The sequence below is a fragment of the Chamaea fasciata genome, unplaced genomic scaffold (genome assembly GCF_029207755.1).
Source record: "Chamaea fasciata isolate MVZ Bird 193981 ecotype frontalis unplaced genomic scaffold, bChaFas1.0.hap1 SCAF_12, whole genome shotgun sequence".
Taxonomy (NCBI): domain Eukaryota; kingdom Metazoa; phylum Chordata; class Aves; order Passeriformes; family Sylviidae; genus Chamaea; species Chamaea fasciata.
In genome coordinates this window covers 7,616,239-7,632,118 of record NW_027094097.1, presented here as the reverse complement: position 1 = coordinate 7,632,118, position 15,880 = coordinate 7,616,239, and the positions used below count along the sequence as shown (strand labels likewise).

At 39.9% G+C, this 15,880-nt stretch overlaps 1 protein-coding gene across 1 annotated transcript in view; it reads right to left on the bottom strand.

The window, feature by feature from the left end:
* Window positions 1–15,880, bottom strand: part of SLC6A2 (solute carrier family 6 member 2) — a 55,043-nt gene that overhangs the window by 13,905 nt on the left and 25,258 nt on the right. Inside the window, 6 exon segments of the mRNA XM_066194247.1 lie at window positions 898–1,010; window positions 1,756–1,880; window positions 2,592–2,695; window positions 6,678–6,812; window positions 7,541–7,679; window positions 15,273–15,510. Coding sequence (XP_066050344.1) covers window positions 898–1,010; window positions 1,756–1,880; window positions 2,592–2,695; window positions 6,678–6,812; window positions 7,541–7,679; window positions 15,273–15,510 — 854 coding nt within the window.

Sequence of the window (15,880 nt, the reverse complement as noted above, 5' to 3'; positions counted from 1 at the left end):
AGATCAACTTTGTACATTATGAACTTCAAAAGAGGCTTCTATGCTTAGCAAAAATAGTAAGAAACCCCTACTCTACTAAATGGAAGTTTGCCCATGGTTTCCTTAAAGACCCTATTTGATTTTCCAGAACCTTTATCAACATTTAAGCTAAATATAACAGGATGTCTTGAGGCCTCTTTGGTAGAACAAAGCAGAACAAACGTTGTTTCGGGACTTGGAATATTTTCTGGAATGAAGTTTCTGTTATCCTGAATATCATGGTGTTGTAAAACCTATCACATTAAAGAGCAAATACACTTGTTAGACTAGACATTTTACAGTAAGATTACAGGAAAATGAAACCACTATGGAAATACTCTGGCATGATTTTAAAATTGTGATTAAACTTGCAGGAAATTCTGTATCATGGCTTGTAGAAAACAATGTGAGTATCTTCAGACATTGTCTTGAGCAGATTAGTGGATTTTAGCACATATAATAATCCTTTCTAGAAAGCACTCTACTCAATCTCTTACTTGTGTTTTGCAAGCAGGGCTCCAAATCCTTTTTGCAGGTTCATAGTAGGAATAGTTTCTAGTAGTATTGTTGGGTCATACCTTTAAAAAGCAATAACTGATGATGAACAGCCCCTCTGTAAAGTCATGAAAAGGTAGCAGGGAGTAAATATTTACTGGCTTGTCAAAGATTTAATCTTTTCCTAAACCTCTTATTGATGGAGAGCCTTTAGAATACAGCAAGTAAGAGTGTTTCTATGTTGTCTGTGACTGTGAAAACAGATTTAGGAAATGTACAGAATGTTTACTTGAAATGTAAGCCCTGCTTAAGGCTGATGCCTGTCCAGTTACAGAATAGGACAGGAAAAGAACAATGTCAAAGCTAGAAGGAAAAAATACTCACAGAACTGTCGATGCCAAGTGTAAGGAGCATGATGAAGAACACCACAGCCCAAAATGTAGATCCTGAAAGAGTTGAAATTGCCTCAGGGTACAGGATAAAAACTAAACCAGCTCCTGGAATAGAAAAGGGGAAAACAAGATGTCACTACATGATGTTCCTTGTCTTCACAAAAATGTTCATTTTAATAAGATAAATCATGAATAAGGTGACTTTCATTTCAGTCCTTGTCATGCTATGAGTACTGGTAAAACAACATTTGCATTATACCAAAATATATATCTAAAATGCTTTATTTATTTACTTATGATGGTTTGGTATTAAAAAACCCTATCCCATTGTTTTCCACTTTGGATAATATTTTATGGGATTTGCAACCTTACTAGTCATTTTTCAGCTATGTAGTGGAGAAGGAATTATGTGGATGTGGACTCTTCCATTTGGTAAAAGAACTCTTGGATGTGATGAGAGGTGCAGGAGCTGAGACCATGGGTGACCTCTTCCCAGTGAAAGGACTACAGACCTGAGCTTAGCAGAACCTCCAAAACCAGTCACCTGTGGCACTGAACAGCAACACTTTTGTAAGATACAGTCCACTGGTTAATTCCTGTTTCTTGAATGGGCAAAACCTGTGGGGGCAAGATGCTGGGGAACCTCAATTCAGTAGAGGTGAGGTGAATCAATACCATTGAGAGTTCACATTTCAGCAAGGGATTTAAACACAGAGTTCTAGTTCCAAGTAAGCTAATTCAGTTCACCTCCATGAGATTTTTCACACACTTGCTGGAAACAAATATAAACACATTTGCAAAGAAATAGTGGGGGGAAAGGGTTAAAATTAATGTAGAATTAACTTCCTACCTTCAGTAGCTACATCCTCAATTTTAACTTTGTGCTCATGAGCCATGTAGCCCAATATGGAGAAAATGGCAAATCCTGAGATGAAGCTTGTGACACAGTTAATGGTGCTAGTCAGCAAAGCATCCCTAAACATGGAGAGAAGAACAGCCCAGTGAGAAAAAACTTTAGGAACTAGATGGGGATTTTCTTTGACATCCCCCCCCCCCCCATCCTTCAGTTCACAATGCAATTATAATACATGTACTTTATGAATTTATATTTCATTGGAAAAGTGATGCTTGGATTCATTCCAAAATGGAATGTTAACAAAATATCTAAATGTTGGACTTCCTCAGAAGGTGCAGGGTGATTCTAGTTGAATTTCCATGGTGGTGATTCAGCAAAACACTTACAAATTGACTTGATTTAAAGTGCATTCCTAAACTGGAGTGCAATGTAAAATATCAGAAATATAATGCCAAAGCACAGAAACCCTTTTGGAAGCTGGAATATTTCTGCTTTTAGTTCCTGCACTAATAAGATTTCATCCTGTGTTCACTGTTGCGCTTAATGGTGATTTTGAAAGGCAAACACCAGCACAGTTTACACAGCTGTCTAAAGTCCAAACCTAATCCCATTCTGCTTTGGAAAGCAGCAGATATCTTGGCAGGTTCCTGTTACTAAAATTTCAGTAAGGAAGACAGTGTTTCAAGATTTGGGTTGGTTACTATGTCTACACAAAACTCACCATCGTTAAAATATCACTGAAGATAAAAAGAGAGCTTCAAACTTATTTCAGCTGCAGTCAGAGTAAAATAGTACAGTTTTGCAGCAGTAATGGAAAAATAGGCTCTTACCTGTAGCAGTTGTTGTCAAACTTATTGTAACTGGCAAATGCAATTAACACGCCAAAACCAGCTCCTAAGGAGTAAAATATCTGAGTAGCTGCATCAATCCATACCTGCATAATGACACCAATATTGCCAGTGTCAGTTCAGTCCACAAGGATACAGCAGGAGAAAAGCAAGACAAGGGTGTTGGGAAACAATTGGCATTCATGCTGACAGGAGTGTGTCACATGGAGCATGGCCATGTCTGGAATGGCCCGACCTGAGGAGGGGAGGCTGGAGCAGGGACAAGTCTTCAGAGCACACACACTCACACTCACACTCACACTCACACACACACACACACACACACACACACACACACACACACACACTGCTGCCCTGGTGGGCTGTGCAGTGGGACAGCTACTGCTGAGATTTTACCCAGCACTGAAATGTTTGCAGAGTTTTTTCTCCCGGGTGACAGAAATACACTTCCAACAGTCCTTGTTCCAAGTTAGTTTGGAATGTTCAACCAGAGAACTAAAAATAGTTAATGGGTCAAGAGTTATAGGATATTTTCTTTCCCATACTAGAGCTTCCCTTGTGTTACTCTTAGTGCACTCTGCACGATACTTTCTTGACTCAGGAGCTGAAGCATGACTGATGTGCTGGGAACAGAACCATGCAGATTTATCTCTCCGCTTTCTCGCTTAGTTGGAGAAAGAATTACTTCTGTGATAGTCATTAAATTTCAGTTCAGATGCAGCTTGATCATTTTAAGGATTGTCCGCCAGGGAAAACATTTTAAAAGCTATAATATTTTCTAAAGTGTCCTTCCTACCAATATCCATTTATCCAGTCCGGAACAACGCCACACTTCAGGTTCCCTGAACCAGAAACCTGAAAATAGCCTTGGTTACTGAGGGTTTCCCCTTTTCTGTTGTTACACAGAGATTTTTAAACAAGCATCTTCAAAAGAAGTAGTGAAGTCAGTGGTGTGAATAATACTCAACATTTCTCAAAATGAGATCTGCAATGTTTGATCAAATCTGCCAAGAACTCGGAAAGAACTATGAAAAGCACTGGATTTCATCATTCATCCATCTGTACAAAATCAGATCTAATATATCTGTTCAGCAGTGACTTTCTAACAGATCTAAGCAGCTTATGAGCTCCATCTGCATTGGGATTTTAGTGCTACACTTTTATATTTGGCCTAGTGGAAAGGAAGACAGTCCCTTATCCCATGCTGACATGATATATGAAAGCACTTAGGCTGGTGATCTCTTTTTTTCTCAACATAGATGATAAGTGCTTTCAACTGCTGCCTGCTGGACACCGTGAAGCACTTATGGTACTCTGGGTTTGTAGAAAAACTTAATTTAATGAACTGTGGAGAGTTGATTACTTCAAAGACAATATGAAGTCCACAGACTTAGGGAGTGTTTATTGCTAGTCAGTGGATGGGAGGATATGATTTTCTCCAACTGTAGTTCATACAGGATTTTTAGGCATAATGGATTTCTTTCAATGAATAACAAAATAATCCTGCAACCTTACTCATTCTTAGTCCTTACTCATTCTTTCTATATACCAGTTATATCTTAATATTTTATTTTCACACAAAGATTGAGATCATATAGGGTTGTACTCTGAAAAGCATTTATGTGGATAAGAAGGAGGGTGCAAAGTCTCCTATGCTTGTTCTTGTTTTTTGAAAAATTCAGATAACTTTTGTTGTTCAAAAAGTTCCTCGAAATTTTTAACATAAATTTTGTTAAACTCTAACTGTATCTGCACACTGCCACCATAAGACACTTGTTTTCAGTGGTTCTGTGTCTCTTTTACATCTTGCCAGTGCAGCTGTACTCACCCTTTCTCACTATTCAAGCACCCTTAAGCACATGCTTAAGTCCTGTTGACTCAAGTAAGAGATTAGCACCTGCTGCCTCCCAAAGGATTTAGGCACATGCTGAAGGATCTGTTGAGTAAGAGTCCTGGCTGATAGTAGCTGATTAGGAAACAAATTGAGAAATTCAAGGTGAAGGGAAAGGAGCAGAAACCAGAAATTCCTTCACAATTAAGATTAAATGCAATACATTCTCTTTGTTCTAACCAAGCAGGATGTAGGACAGCAGGGCTGTTCTGCAGTTCATGCTCACGTTTCTCATTTTCACGGCTTCTGATCGAGGCGTAATCTAATCTAATTTATGATAGAATATTGTTTTTATATGGATTGAAAATAAACAGATAGGAGCCTTTTACAGTAGGCAGTCATCAGTCTTTCCAGCCTTCTTCAGTGTTTATGCTGTTGTAACTTCTGCGCATATTCAGTGCAGTGCAGTTTGTGGCTCCACAAAATGGGGCACACCTTGACAATGGTCAGGGTGCTCTCAGGGCTTTTAGAAGAGCATTGGCAGAGCCCTCTGGGGGTCATTACTGTTTGTGACTTAGGATGTTTCTTTCTTAGAGTCTTCATTTGGAAGAAATAAAAAAAATCATGTATCACATCCAGGGATGCATTGGCATAGAAATGAAGTGGGATTCTATTCTTTGGAGCCTGAGGACAAAGATTAAACACACAAGGCTATTATAGCAGCAGGGATCCCAGTCTCCAAGAGGGAAAGGGCTGACATGACTAAGCAGTTAGTGGCACTTCTCAGCAGAAGTGATCTTTAGTCTTTTATTAGTCTAGTGTAACTTTTTGTTGTTGTCCAAAAATTTAGTCTTAGAGACAAATAACTTTAGGGTCATCTAAATAGCAGCTGCAGAAATATTAGGCCAAGAAAGAGCAGCACACAGAATGTCCTTGCAGAAGCAGAAGGCAGATATGATGATGGAGGCCTGGTACAGCTAGAACAGCTCCATAGACATCTAGCTGAAATTGTGGTGTTTATTTCCAAACAGCACTTAAAATATATAAGAAAAGTAAGCACCTGCTTTGTTCATCTTTGCATCTTTGTATTTATGTGTATGCATTAATGTGAATTACTAGGGTGGCTACTTCCTTGTGACAAAGGTGGAAAAAAAATCCCATATTTAAAGTTTGCATCATTCCAGTATAGACATGGGGTCTGGGTCTGTTTTTGAAGAAATGCCTGCTTTCATATTTAGCATTAAAAAGCCAGGAATACATTTTTTGGCAAAGAATATAAAAAATATGTCTGTACTGTAACACTTGAGGTCTTTTTTAATAATTCAGGAAAAATCAAGATAGGATTCAGAGGAAAGGTACAGTGCAACAATGGACAGACTGCGGACATTTCTGAAAGCTGCCATTTTTCAAGATGATGCATTTCCTTCTAGTAAAATGATGTCTCTTTTCAGATTTATAACTGTTTGAATGGCCTGGTGACCCATCCACAGAGATACTACTGTCTTAGAAATGATTTATGCCATTTTTAGGATAGTAGAGGGGTAAAACATCTCTGAAGTCTTTGTTCTCTGTAGGTTTGAAATGCTGCCAATTTCATGTATTAGCGACTATATGTGTAGATTTTCCTTTACAGTGTGTGAAATAAGTCTTAGTTCAAAGTTACTCCACAGATTGGGTTAGTTTGGAAATGTTCAACAATACAGTGAAATGTACAATACTTTCAATAGTAAGATAAGAACACCATACTTTTGAAAATCTTATTTGTATGAAGGACCTTGATTTGATTAGGTGAGTTAGTCCTGACTTTATATGTTTAGCAAGGTTTGCATAGGCCAGTATTTTTGTTTCCTAGGTTAATGTTTAAGCTAGTGATTCAGAAAGCAAGATTTTCTTCTTGAGGAAATTCTTAGCCTTTTGAGAACTAAATTTTTGCATGATCCCAATTTCCTTTGTAAAGGATATTGCAGTTTACTGTGTGCACCGTCAAAGCATGGACTTCTTTAGGGGTCTGCCACACCTGTAAGTGCCTTCACACAGGTGTTTTGTGATCTGAATTGTCAGGGTTCAGTGTGAGACAGTCCTGTTTTGCAGAGTTTTGGAAAGTTAAACTGTCAGAGAAAGGGAACCAGTGCTTAAGCAGTAGCATGGCTATTTAATTTCAGAAGTTAGCTGTAATATTTTCTGTTTCAATAACAAGGTTTAATAATTAGGGAATGAGAACAGAAGAGTACACTTACCGTGGCTTCTTTTAATCTTCTGAAATCTATATGCAGGTATGCATTTATTCCATTGTATGCACCAGGCAGGGTTATTCCATGTATTAATAAGACAAATAACACAACATAAGGCAAAGTGGCTGTTATCCAAACAACCTGCAGACAACAGAGATCCCAAAGGTTAATCAGTTGTTACAGGAGATTTAAGAATATGTAATAAGTTCAGCTGACATTTTCTTGGTTTAGTCCATTCAGTTTGATGGAGAAGCTCTTTTGAGGACATGAGGGAAAATGCTGTTACATGTCATGAATCTTTCCATATATAAGTTTACAGATACCGGTAGGAGACAGTTTTTGACAAACAGAAGACAGTGTCAGTGTGTTAGACTGCTGATTACTCCTCATCTTCATGTTCACTAAAAAATGCAGTCATTGCCTGATGTTAAATGATACTTTCATGAAAATGTACAAGAAGCTCTCAGATGTATCCAGCTCTAGAATTTCTGTTCAGGTATTTTCTGAGGGATGTCAAAGAGTGATTTCCAATGACTTTCATTAGATATTTCTCTTGACATGGCATTTTATATAATAAAATCAAAGCCTCTTATACCATTGAAATATTAGTACATTTGACTAAGAAGAAGATGCATGTTTAAGACAATTTTGAGTATTTAAAAATATTTTCTGGATGAAACCACCAATGTCGGATCAAAAATACTACATTAATAAAATTTTTCAGTTGGAATATCACACAAGAAACGTGATAGTCTGGTCCCTGAGGATGCCTCAAAATCAGTGATTTATTTTCTTGCTTTCTAAAATTGGGAGACTTCTTAAAGTATACAAAGGACATAGTCAAGATAGAAGGAAAATATTAGCTCTACCTTTCCTGAAGTCTTCACGCCTTTCCACAGACTAAAGAAAAGAATGATTACCACCACCAAGAGGCAGAGGGAGAGTTGCCAGCGAGGCAAGCCAAGGTCATGGATTCCACGGCTTTCGTGCAGGTGCAGAACTCCTCGCCTGCATACCAGATATACAGAAACAAAGCAAAGTCACTGGGGGAAAAAGGCTTTTGCACTTCTCATGCTGTGGGCAGCAGGAATGGGTGCTTCACTGCAGCAGCAGAAGCCCTGCTGGCATCACTGGCAGCCAGTGAAGGTGCTTTGTGAAGCCTCTGTTCTCTGTCAACTCCTTCAAATTATGTCCAAAGCATGTCTTAAGTAAAAGTTTCTGAAAGCAATTCTTGCTTCATAAGTAGAGAAATGTTTGTCCAATTCCGCCAAAAAAAGAAACTCTCAGAACTCAAATGAGTCAAAAAGAAAGGAAAAACCATTGGTAGACAACTAAAATTAGTGTTTTGCTTGCAGATTGTTGTTATTGAGAAAATAATGAAAGTAGATGAGAAATACATGCAAAAATGAGAAGAGAATGTCATGGGGGAAAGACTGAGAATAAACATTAACAGACGGAACTGAGAGTAGAACAGGGATCTATTTTATTATGCTGGAAATAACGCAAGAGAAACAGATAAATTGTTTAAGCTTTCTGATATTCTAGTCAGAACTCTAGAAGTCTTTAATTAAGACAGCAGCAAGAATCAAACTACATACACTAGAAATCAGGGTTTGGTGCAAAGGAGCTTGGTTTATGCTAAGACTATCCCATGTAAGGGAGCATAAATGATATTTGCAATGACTCTGAGATTGTACATCTGGGTTCCAAGAGTCTGTTCACCTATCTGCAGGAGAGGCAGGAATGGGAAGGGCTCTCAGTTTGAAGCTGCATTCAGACATTCTGGTTCCTCTCAAGGGAAATCTCTTCTCTTCCTCTCCTTCCTTGTGCTCTGCGCTGGGAAGATTCTCCCAGTCACCCAAGAACTCTGGCTCCAGTTCCTGCCTTACTTCCACACTGCATTCAGCTAAAGGGAAATAGTTCACCTCCACTGAAATCTGCAAACAGTGATTTGTTTGTTAGTACCACTGACTCTGTTTAGTCTTTGTGCAGCACTTGGGTCCCCTTTAATTTGGCATCAGACCCTGAACAGCCAACAGGCAGCTCAGCTGCTTGGTGCTCACACATAAACCCTACTAAAAACAAATTATTGAGGAGCTAGTGGGGCAGCTGCTCAGTAAGACTCAGTAAATGAAGGATCCAGTGATAGTTTTAATAACAGGAAATGTTGGAACCAATAAATTCTTCTCTGTGTCTTGGTTTTCCCATCTGTAAAATAAGGATTGTTCTAAATGTCTGTTTTGTCTCTACTGTGAGCAATTCGGAACATATTTGTTACGGAAGTGGTGAATATTTGCACATAAACAGAGAACCAAACCAGGAAAAAAGAAATGCCAAGGATTGTGATCTGAAAATTACTCTGTATCATTGGCACTCCAACACATTTAATATATAGCCAGAAAACAGGATTTAAGAGTTTAGGTGTAGAATTCTCTGGGATGTTTTTGTCAGACTGCTACTTTGTAGGGAGCTTCAGGTATTATTCATCCCTGTACAGATTTATGTGATTGTCTTCTGGAAATTTAGGAAATTTTGCATAAATAGATCAAGTTTAAGGTCTTGAAGTAGGTCGCATTTTTTCAATTCAAAATCAATCATAATTTTCATTTTCGGTCCAAATATGTTTACACAGCTCTAAAAACTCATTCTTTCTCTTTTTATTAGAGGCAAAAATTACTTGCCTAAATTTGATGTGCTCAATAGAAGGGTGTCATTTATCCAAATTTTAGATGCATTGCATCAGATTGATTCAGAATTCAAGAATGTCATTACTTGTGAGTAAATTAGTATATTAACTAACAAACGTGTTTGTCAGTTAACATCTTAAGTACTTTTAAAAGTTAGTAGTCATATTCATGAGATCAAACCCAAATGGCTTCATAAACTAAGAATCAGCAAAATGGATAAGGTATAAATAGACAGTCCTGGTGTCCCAAGCTATATTTCCTATTCTGCTAGTTAGACTATGTTTTTGTGATTTAAAACTTTATGCAAATTGTAGATTGAAGATGCTAAAAGAACTGTCAGTGTATACAATGTGCAATCTATAGAAATTAATTTGCGTACTCAATTTAGAAGGCAGTTTGAAGCATGATAATTGTGCTCAATTAGAAAGCTCTTCTACATGCATCTTCTGTGTTATGCATTTGGGCAACCATAGTTCAGTCATCATTGCTGCCAGTTTCCTTCAGAGCATGAAATGTGGTTTTCCTTCACCTGTGGAAGGTTAGGCTTTCTGCATCAAGCTGATGTGGATAGAGCCCTTTTTTCAGAGTTTGCCAGGCTCCAGGTATTTTTATTTCTCAAGTAGCTCTACTTATATTCAGCTTACATTCTGCTGTGGTTCTCATGGCAGTTTGTGTCCACACAGCAGTGTGAGGCAGAGCTTGTGGTACAAAACCTGTAGAGCTGAGCTGGCTCCGTGCAGGCTGGACACCAGGGTCTCCTCCCTGGGTTGGGGGTGCAGTGCTGGGAGGGCAGAGTGGCTGCACACGAGGTGCCACAGGGGCAGCCTGGCTCAGGCCCAGCTCTGCCATAGCCAGGGCGGCTGTCTGGGCTGCCTGGGTGTCTCTGGACACTTTGTAGAGAGCTCTGGGTAGGCACAGCTGCAGTGCTGAAGGATACCTTGGCCCTGGGACAGTGGTGTCCTACAGCCCAGAGCACATGAGAGCAGCTGAGCCATCTGAGGTGCAGTGCGTGTGCCCTGTGTGCCTCACCCCCACCCTGGAGGGCTGGGCACAATCCAGGGGGATGCCGGGGGGATGCAGCAGCATCTGGGGTTTTCTCTAGATATTTCAGCTCCCTCTTGTGTTGGAGAATGGAGCTGTGTAATGGACTGCAAACTCGATTTTGGGAATCACATAATTTACCAGTGGCACTCTGGCTGGCACATAAGTAATTATTTGTACTTATTCGTAGAATGTACTGAGTTAGCAGGGACCTTCAAGGATCTTTGAGTACAACTGTTACATCTGCATAGGACAGCTCTAAGAAATGTCCACATCTCCCATGCCTGAGAGCACTATCCAAACACTCCTTGAACTCTGTCAGGCTTGGGGCTGTGACCAGTTCCTTGGGGAGCCTGTTCCAGTGGCCAGCTACCCTCTGAGTGAAGAACCTTTTCCTCATACCTGACATAAAGGTCCCCTGACAACTTCAGGCCACTCCCTCAGCTCCTGGCACTGTCACCGCTAAGAAGAGATCAGTGCCTGTCCCTCCTCTTCCCTCATGAAGAAGTTGTAACTGCAATGAGGTCTCCCCTCAATCTCCTCTGCTCCAGGCTGAACAGACCAAGTGTCCTCAGCTGTTCCTCCTACAGCTTCCCCTCAAGGCCCTTCACCATCCTCACAGCCTTCTTTACATGTTGTATAAGATCTTAATATGTTTTTTATACTGTGGTGCCCAAAACTACTCCCAGCACTTGAGGTGAGGCCACCCCAGTGCAGAGCAGAGCAGGACAGTCCCCTCCTGTGCCCAGCTGGCCCCCGATGGCCTGATGTCCCCAGGACATGGATGTCCCACCTGGATGCCAGGGCCCTGCTGACTCATGCCCACTTGCCACTGACCAGGACCCCCAAGGTCCTTTTCCACGGCACTGCTTTCCAGCATCTCATTCCCTCGTCTGTCTGGACATCCAGCGTTGCTCCATTGCAGGTGAAATTTCTTTTTGAATCATGATAATACAGAGAATGTTTATCTCAATGCACTGAAAACTTTAGTCTCCCACTAAGTCAGCAATTCTGACCTCCTCTGCTACTGTGCCCCACTTCAGCACATTCACGGCTCTCCAAAATTTACTGTTTCAGAAGAGCTGAATGGAAAGAGTGGATGTGATTAGCAGAATATAGGGCTATCCACTCTCATTAGTTCTTGTTGCCTGATGCGGTTTTAATAAGCGTTTATAGTCAGAGTTGCTTATGCTGACTTTTGAAGTGTTATTTTCTCTTTTGGGAGAAGTTGCTTCACAATTGTTTAATGGGTTCCTGCATCTTTGGGGGGCCACAGCACTGATCACTCCATTTGCTGTGATACTTGATACTGAATTATGTGGACCCTTTGCCTGGGGTGGCATTTCCAGTGAAGACTTGTACCCTAAAGCACAAACCTCTTGGTCTATAAAAGTAACCTTTGCTATATAGGGTGAAGGGTTTTTTCAGGACGTTCTTGATTCACACACTTCTCCATAAATTTCATAAACATGATGTTCATAAATATGACAAATGTAAACTGCCATGACTGAATCTTAGTTTTATTCCTGGTTCTTAGGTGGATTTTTGGAATTGCTCACAGCTGGGCAGACTTGTGAATTCTGTGAATTTCCTCTACTGAATCTGGCATGAAAATTGCCCTGTAAAATTTCTCATGCAGAAGGAATGGATTACAGCCCTGAGAAAAAGTACTGTCAGAGGGAAATGCTGTAGCCCAATGTTTGTTGACACTTTCACTGCTTTTTCTAAAAAATTGCCAACATTTGTTTCTACAACAGATTGTGAATTTTTGCAGGCACAGTACCTTGTGAGAAGAATAGTGCTTTTGTTCCTCCAAACTGGTATTTTTTAATTGTCAGCATAAATGAACGCAAGACGGTAATAGACTTTTCCCAGACACAAGAATGGAGAGAACAAATATAAAGTATGCCTGTGTTCAGACAAGGTATTTAAACAGGAGCAATATGCAGTAGTGAGGGAAATTTTATTTGTGACGTACTTCTGTTCTTCCACAGATAAAAGGTTTATATTGAATTATTTTAGCATGTGTGGAAAGGATAGAAGATTCTTTTCATTTTCTGTGTTTAATTCCAAACCACTGAAGAGGGAAGGAATTAAAGTAATGTGTGTCCCTAAAGAAATGTGGAGTTGACATTTTATTCCTAACTGGATTTCTTTTATGTCTGGCTATTACTTAGCAGAAAGGCACCAGTTGTTATTAGATTTTAGCTTGGTTTGCCAAGTTTACAGTGTACAAATACTTTGTAGTTGATTTTAAGCATCTCTAATGAAGTATTGTAGAGGTCCCATTCCTTCCTGTTGTAAGAAGCTGTCCCCATGACATCAGTGGCACCTTGGCCTGAATTGGGCCTCTACAACTGAAACCAGACTTCGTAAAATGAAACTCTCTAGAAGGCCTCAGTGGAGAAGCGCCTCAACCTTAAGTTCTGTCCAGCTCTTGAGGCTTGAAAACAAAAGCCAAATGTGTTCTTCAAGGTTCTCCTGTCATTGCCTTGGCATGGAATTTGCAGCTTGGAATTATTTCTTCCAAGTCTGAGGCTTAGAGGTTTCTCTCTGCTTTTCCTCCTGGCCAGATACTGGACAGCCGATAGATTTGGCCTAGATTGCAAGTTTTCCCTTTTCTCACTCAGTATAAGTAGTGACAACCAGCATATTTCTGCTGAATTTGAAGTACCTTTCTTGTAGTATTTGATGAACTGCCACATCACAGTACTCCCCCTTCCTCCTACAGTTTATTCCTGTGCTGGTGGAGATAGAAGCAGTCAGGTCTGGCAGCTACAGGGCTTTAGGAAATAATCAACTCTAAATTCATGGTCAGGCCAGCTCAGCGTGAAGGAATTATGTTCCGGAAAGAAGCGTCTGTGTCTTTTCAGAATAATCATACCAGCTCTCTCCTAGAGACCTGGCTTGGAAGTACTTCTTTACAGTCACTCTCCAACTGCAAAATAAATGTTTGGTGTTTCTGGTCTCCCTGCTTCCCCCTCAGCCTTCCCACCAGAGGCCAGAAGTTTGTGTGTGAGTGTTCTGATGTAACTACACAACCTAGAGAACCAAGTTAAAGCTGTATCACTTCCCATTTCCTTTTGTGACTTGGCACAAAATATGAAACTTTATAACCAAAAGATCCAACTCTCCTTGTTGTAAGAAGACCATGAGCATGAATTAGGTTATTTGATATAAAAAAGAAACTGTTTTCGGATTTCATTTATTGGGTTGGATCTGAATACACTAAGACTTTGTACAAGCTTGGGTTGACACCTGAGCTGTACAGCTGGACCTGATGAGCTCATCCAAATACTGGATAAGTGAATATAATGACCTTTGTGATTCCCTGTTTTTACAGCTGGAAAAACAGATGTTATAGGGTGTTTTAGTTAAGTGGTTACCCTTCTCATTTTTGCAGGGTAATCTAGTTGCTAATAAGTACAGGGCCTAGTGATCTAATTACAGCCCCAAAATTCAGGGATCAAAGCATAAGGGAATGTCAAATTCCCTTTTGATTCTTACCTTCTGAAGACTGCACCTTGAATCTACTTCATGATGAGGAAAGAACCATAATATTTCAAGTTTCAGTGTACAGACAATCATTATTTGACCTGTTCCCCAGATCAGTGGAACTGAATCAAAACATCATTAATTGATTCTACCACAACCTCACCCACTACAAAGTCAAAATCATTACCCAAGCATGATGTGATAGCAGAAGTTGCACAGAACCATTTTAAATAATAAAAAGGCAAAGCAAGAATGTAGGGATTGCATTTTACTTTACTAAGACTTAAGCCATTTATTGTAAGGGCAGTAGATTTCACAGCTGTCATTATTTGCCATTTTAGTGAGCTCCTTTGAACTCCAGCCCCAATCTTGTTTTCAAAGCACTGAGTTTCATTTACCCAAACCCCTGCCAGCAGTTTGTGTATCTTTCAGTGTGCTGTCTTCAGAGAAGAAACAGCAGCCACAAAGGTTAAAGAGCTATTTACAGAGACCCCAAGATCCCTACTGGTTATTTATGGTAACAGTGTTTGCCTTTTGTTTCTACAGGGTTACTACAGTCTACGAACTGCTTAGCAGATGTGTGCCCTGGTATCTTTCTATTCCCAACACAGAAATATCAATTAATTCATTATTCAGTATAAGTCAACAGCTGATTCAATAGCTTGATGCTCATCCCCTTTCTTTCTCCTAATCAAATCCTAGAAGTCGATAATGAAAATATTTATACAGAGATTGGTATCTTTGTTTTTAGTGCAGATGTTAATTTATCTCCCTTCGGGGGTTTGATTCCAGCTGTTTGGTTTGAGTGTGCCTTTGCCTGTCTCAGCCCAGGTTGTAGAACATTCTTTTGCTTAGGCATTGGTAAAGGCCTGTCTTTCTACAGCCTGGCTCCTTCCTCCTGCTCAGTGTTTCACCTCACCTCATTGAACTACTGAAGCAGTGGAACACACAGAGGTCTGCTGTTGCTCTGAAATATTTTGCGAGTAGATAAACAGTCCAAATCTGTGAATAAATGGTTATTTTAAAGCCTTAAACTCAACTCAGTTTGGCATGCAGTCACCTCTGTCAGAATATTGCTGTGTTTCCTCGCCCTAGCAAAGCTGGTGCAAGCAAAAGTGGCACATAGAGAAGAAGATTTATATCTTGTCCAATTCCATTTTGCTCAGTAGCAAGCACTTCATTAGTACAGCAGAAACCAAAGACCACAGACGCAAAAGTCTTAGTCACCCAGGAATACAGACCAACATTATAGCTCCATTTTAATCTTGGGTCTTCTGCTGCTCATTCCAGAGACTGGATACAAACTATTTTACCTTCAATAGGAAACTCCCTTAGACATAGAATTTTGAATAAACAGCAAAGTCAGGTCAACACTTACTCATAAAATTCAGCTGCAGGAGTGAGTTTGTACTTCGAGTATTTAGTACCATTGCCAAGCACTGATGCATTGAAGAGTTTGGGATCTGTACAGTTTGGGCTGTTCCAGCTGTTGTGGCAGTTTGTCCAGGGGAGCTCAAATGTGAATGATGAAAATAGATAATACAGAGACCAAGCTATGATAACGTTGTAGTAGAAACCCACGTAAAGAGCTATGAGTATCACTGCATAGCCTACACCTAAAGACAAAGAAAAACTAGATTATACATTGCATTTGACATGCAACAGTATACTCAAACACAGGAGTTAAACTCCACCATACATGATTGCAAATTCATTTTAGGTCTTCACACCAATAAAACTGAATTTTTGACATTTGCATACACATATGCGGACACAATGTACCTGACCTCTAAACAAAAAATTACAGAAATGGTTCTGGAAAATGACTGGCTTTTATCAAATCCAGTTGTTTGTCAGAAAAAGAAATTAAGCAGCGCAATGTCAAAATTTGTCCTTGTACAACTCCATTGCTGATTTGCTTCCAATGCAGAAGATTGCACGCCCATGTTAGGAGCAAAACTCACTTCATCTTCATGACGTCAGGGA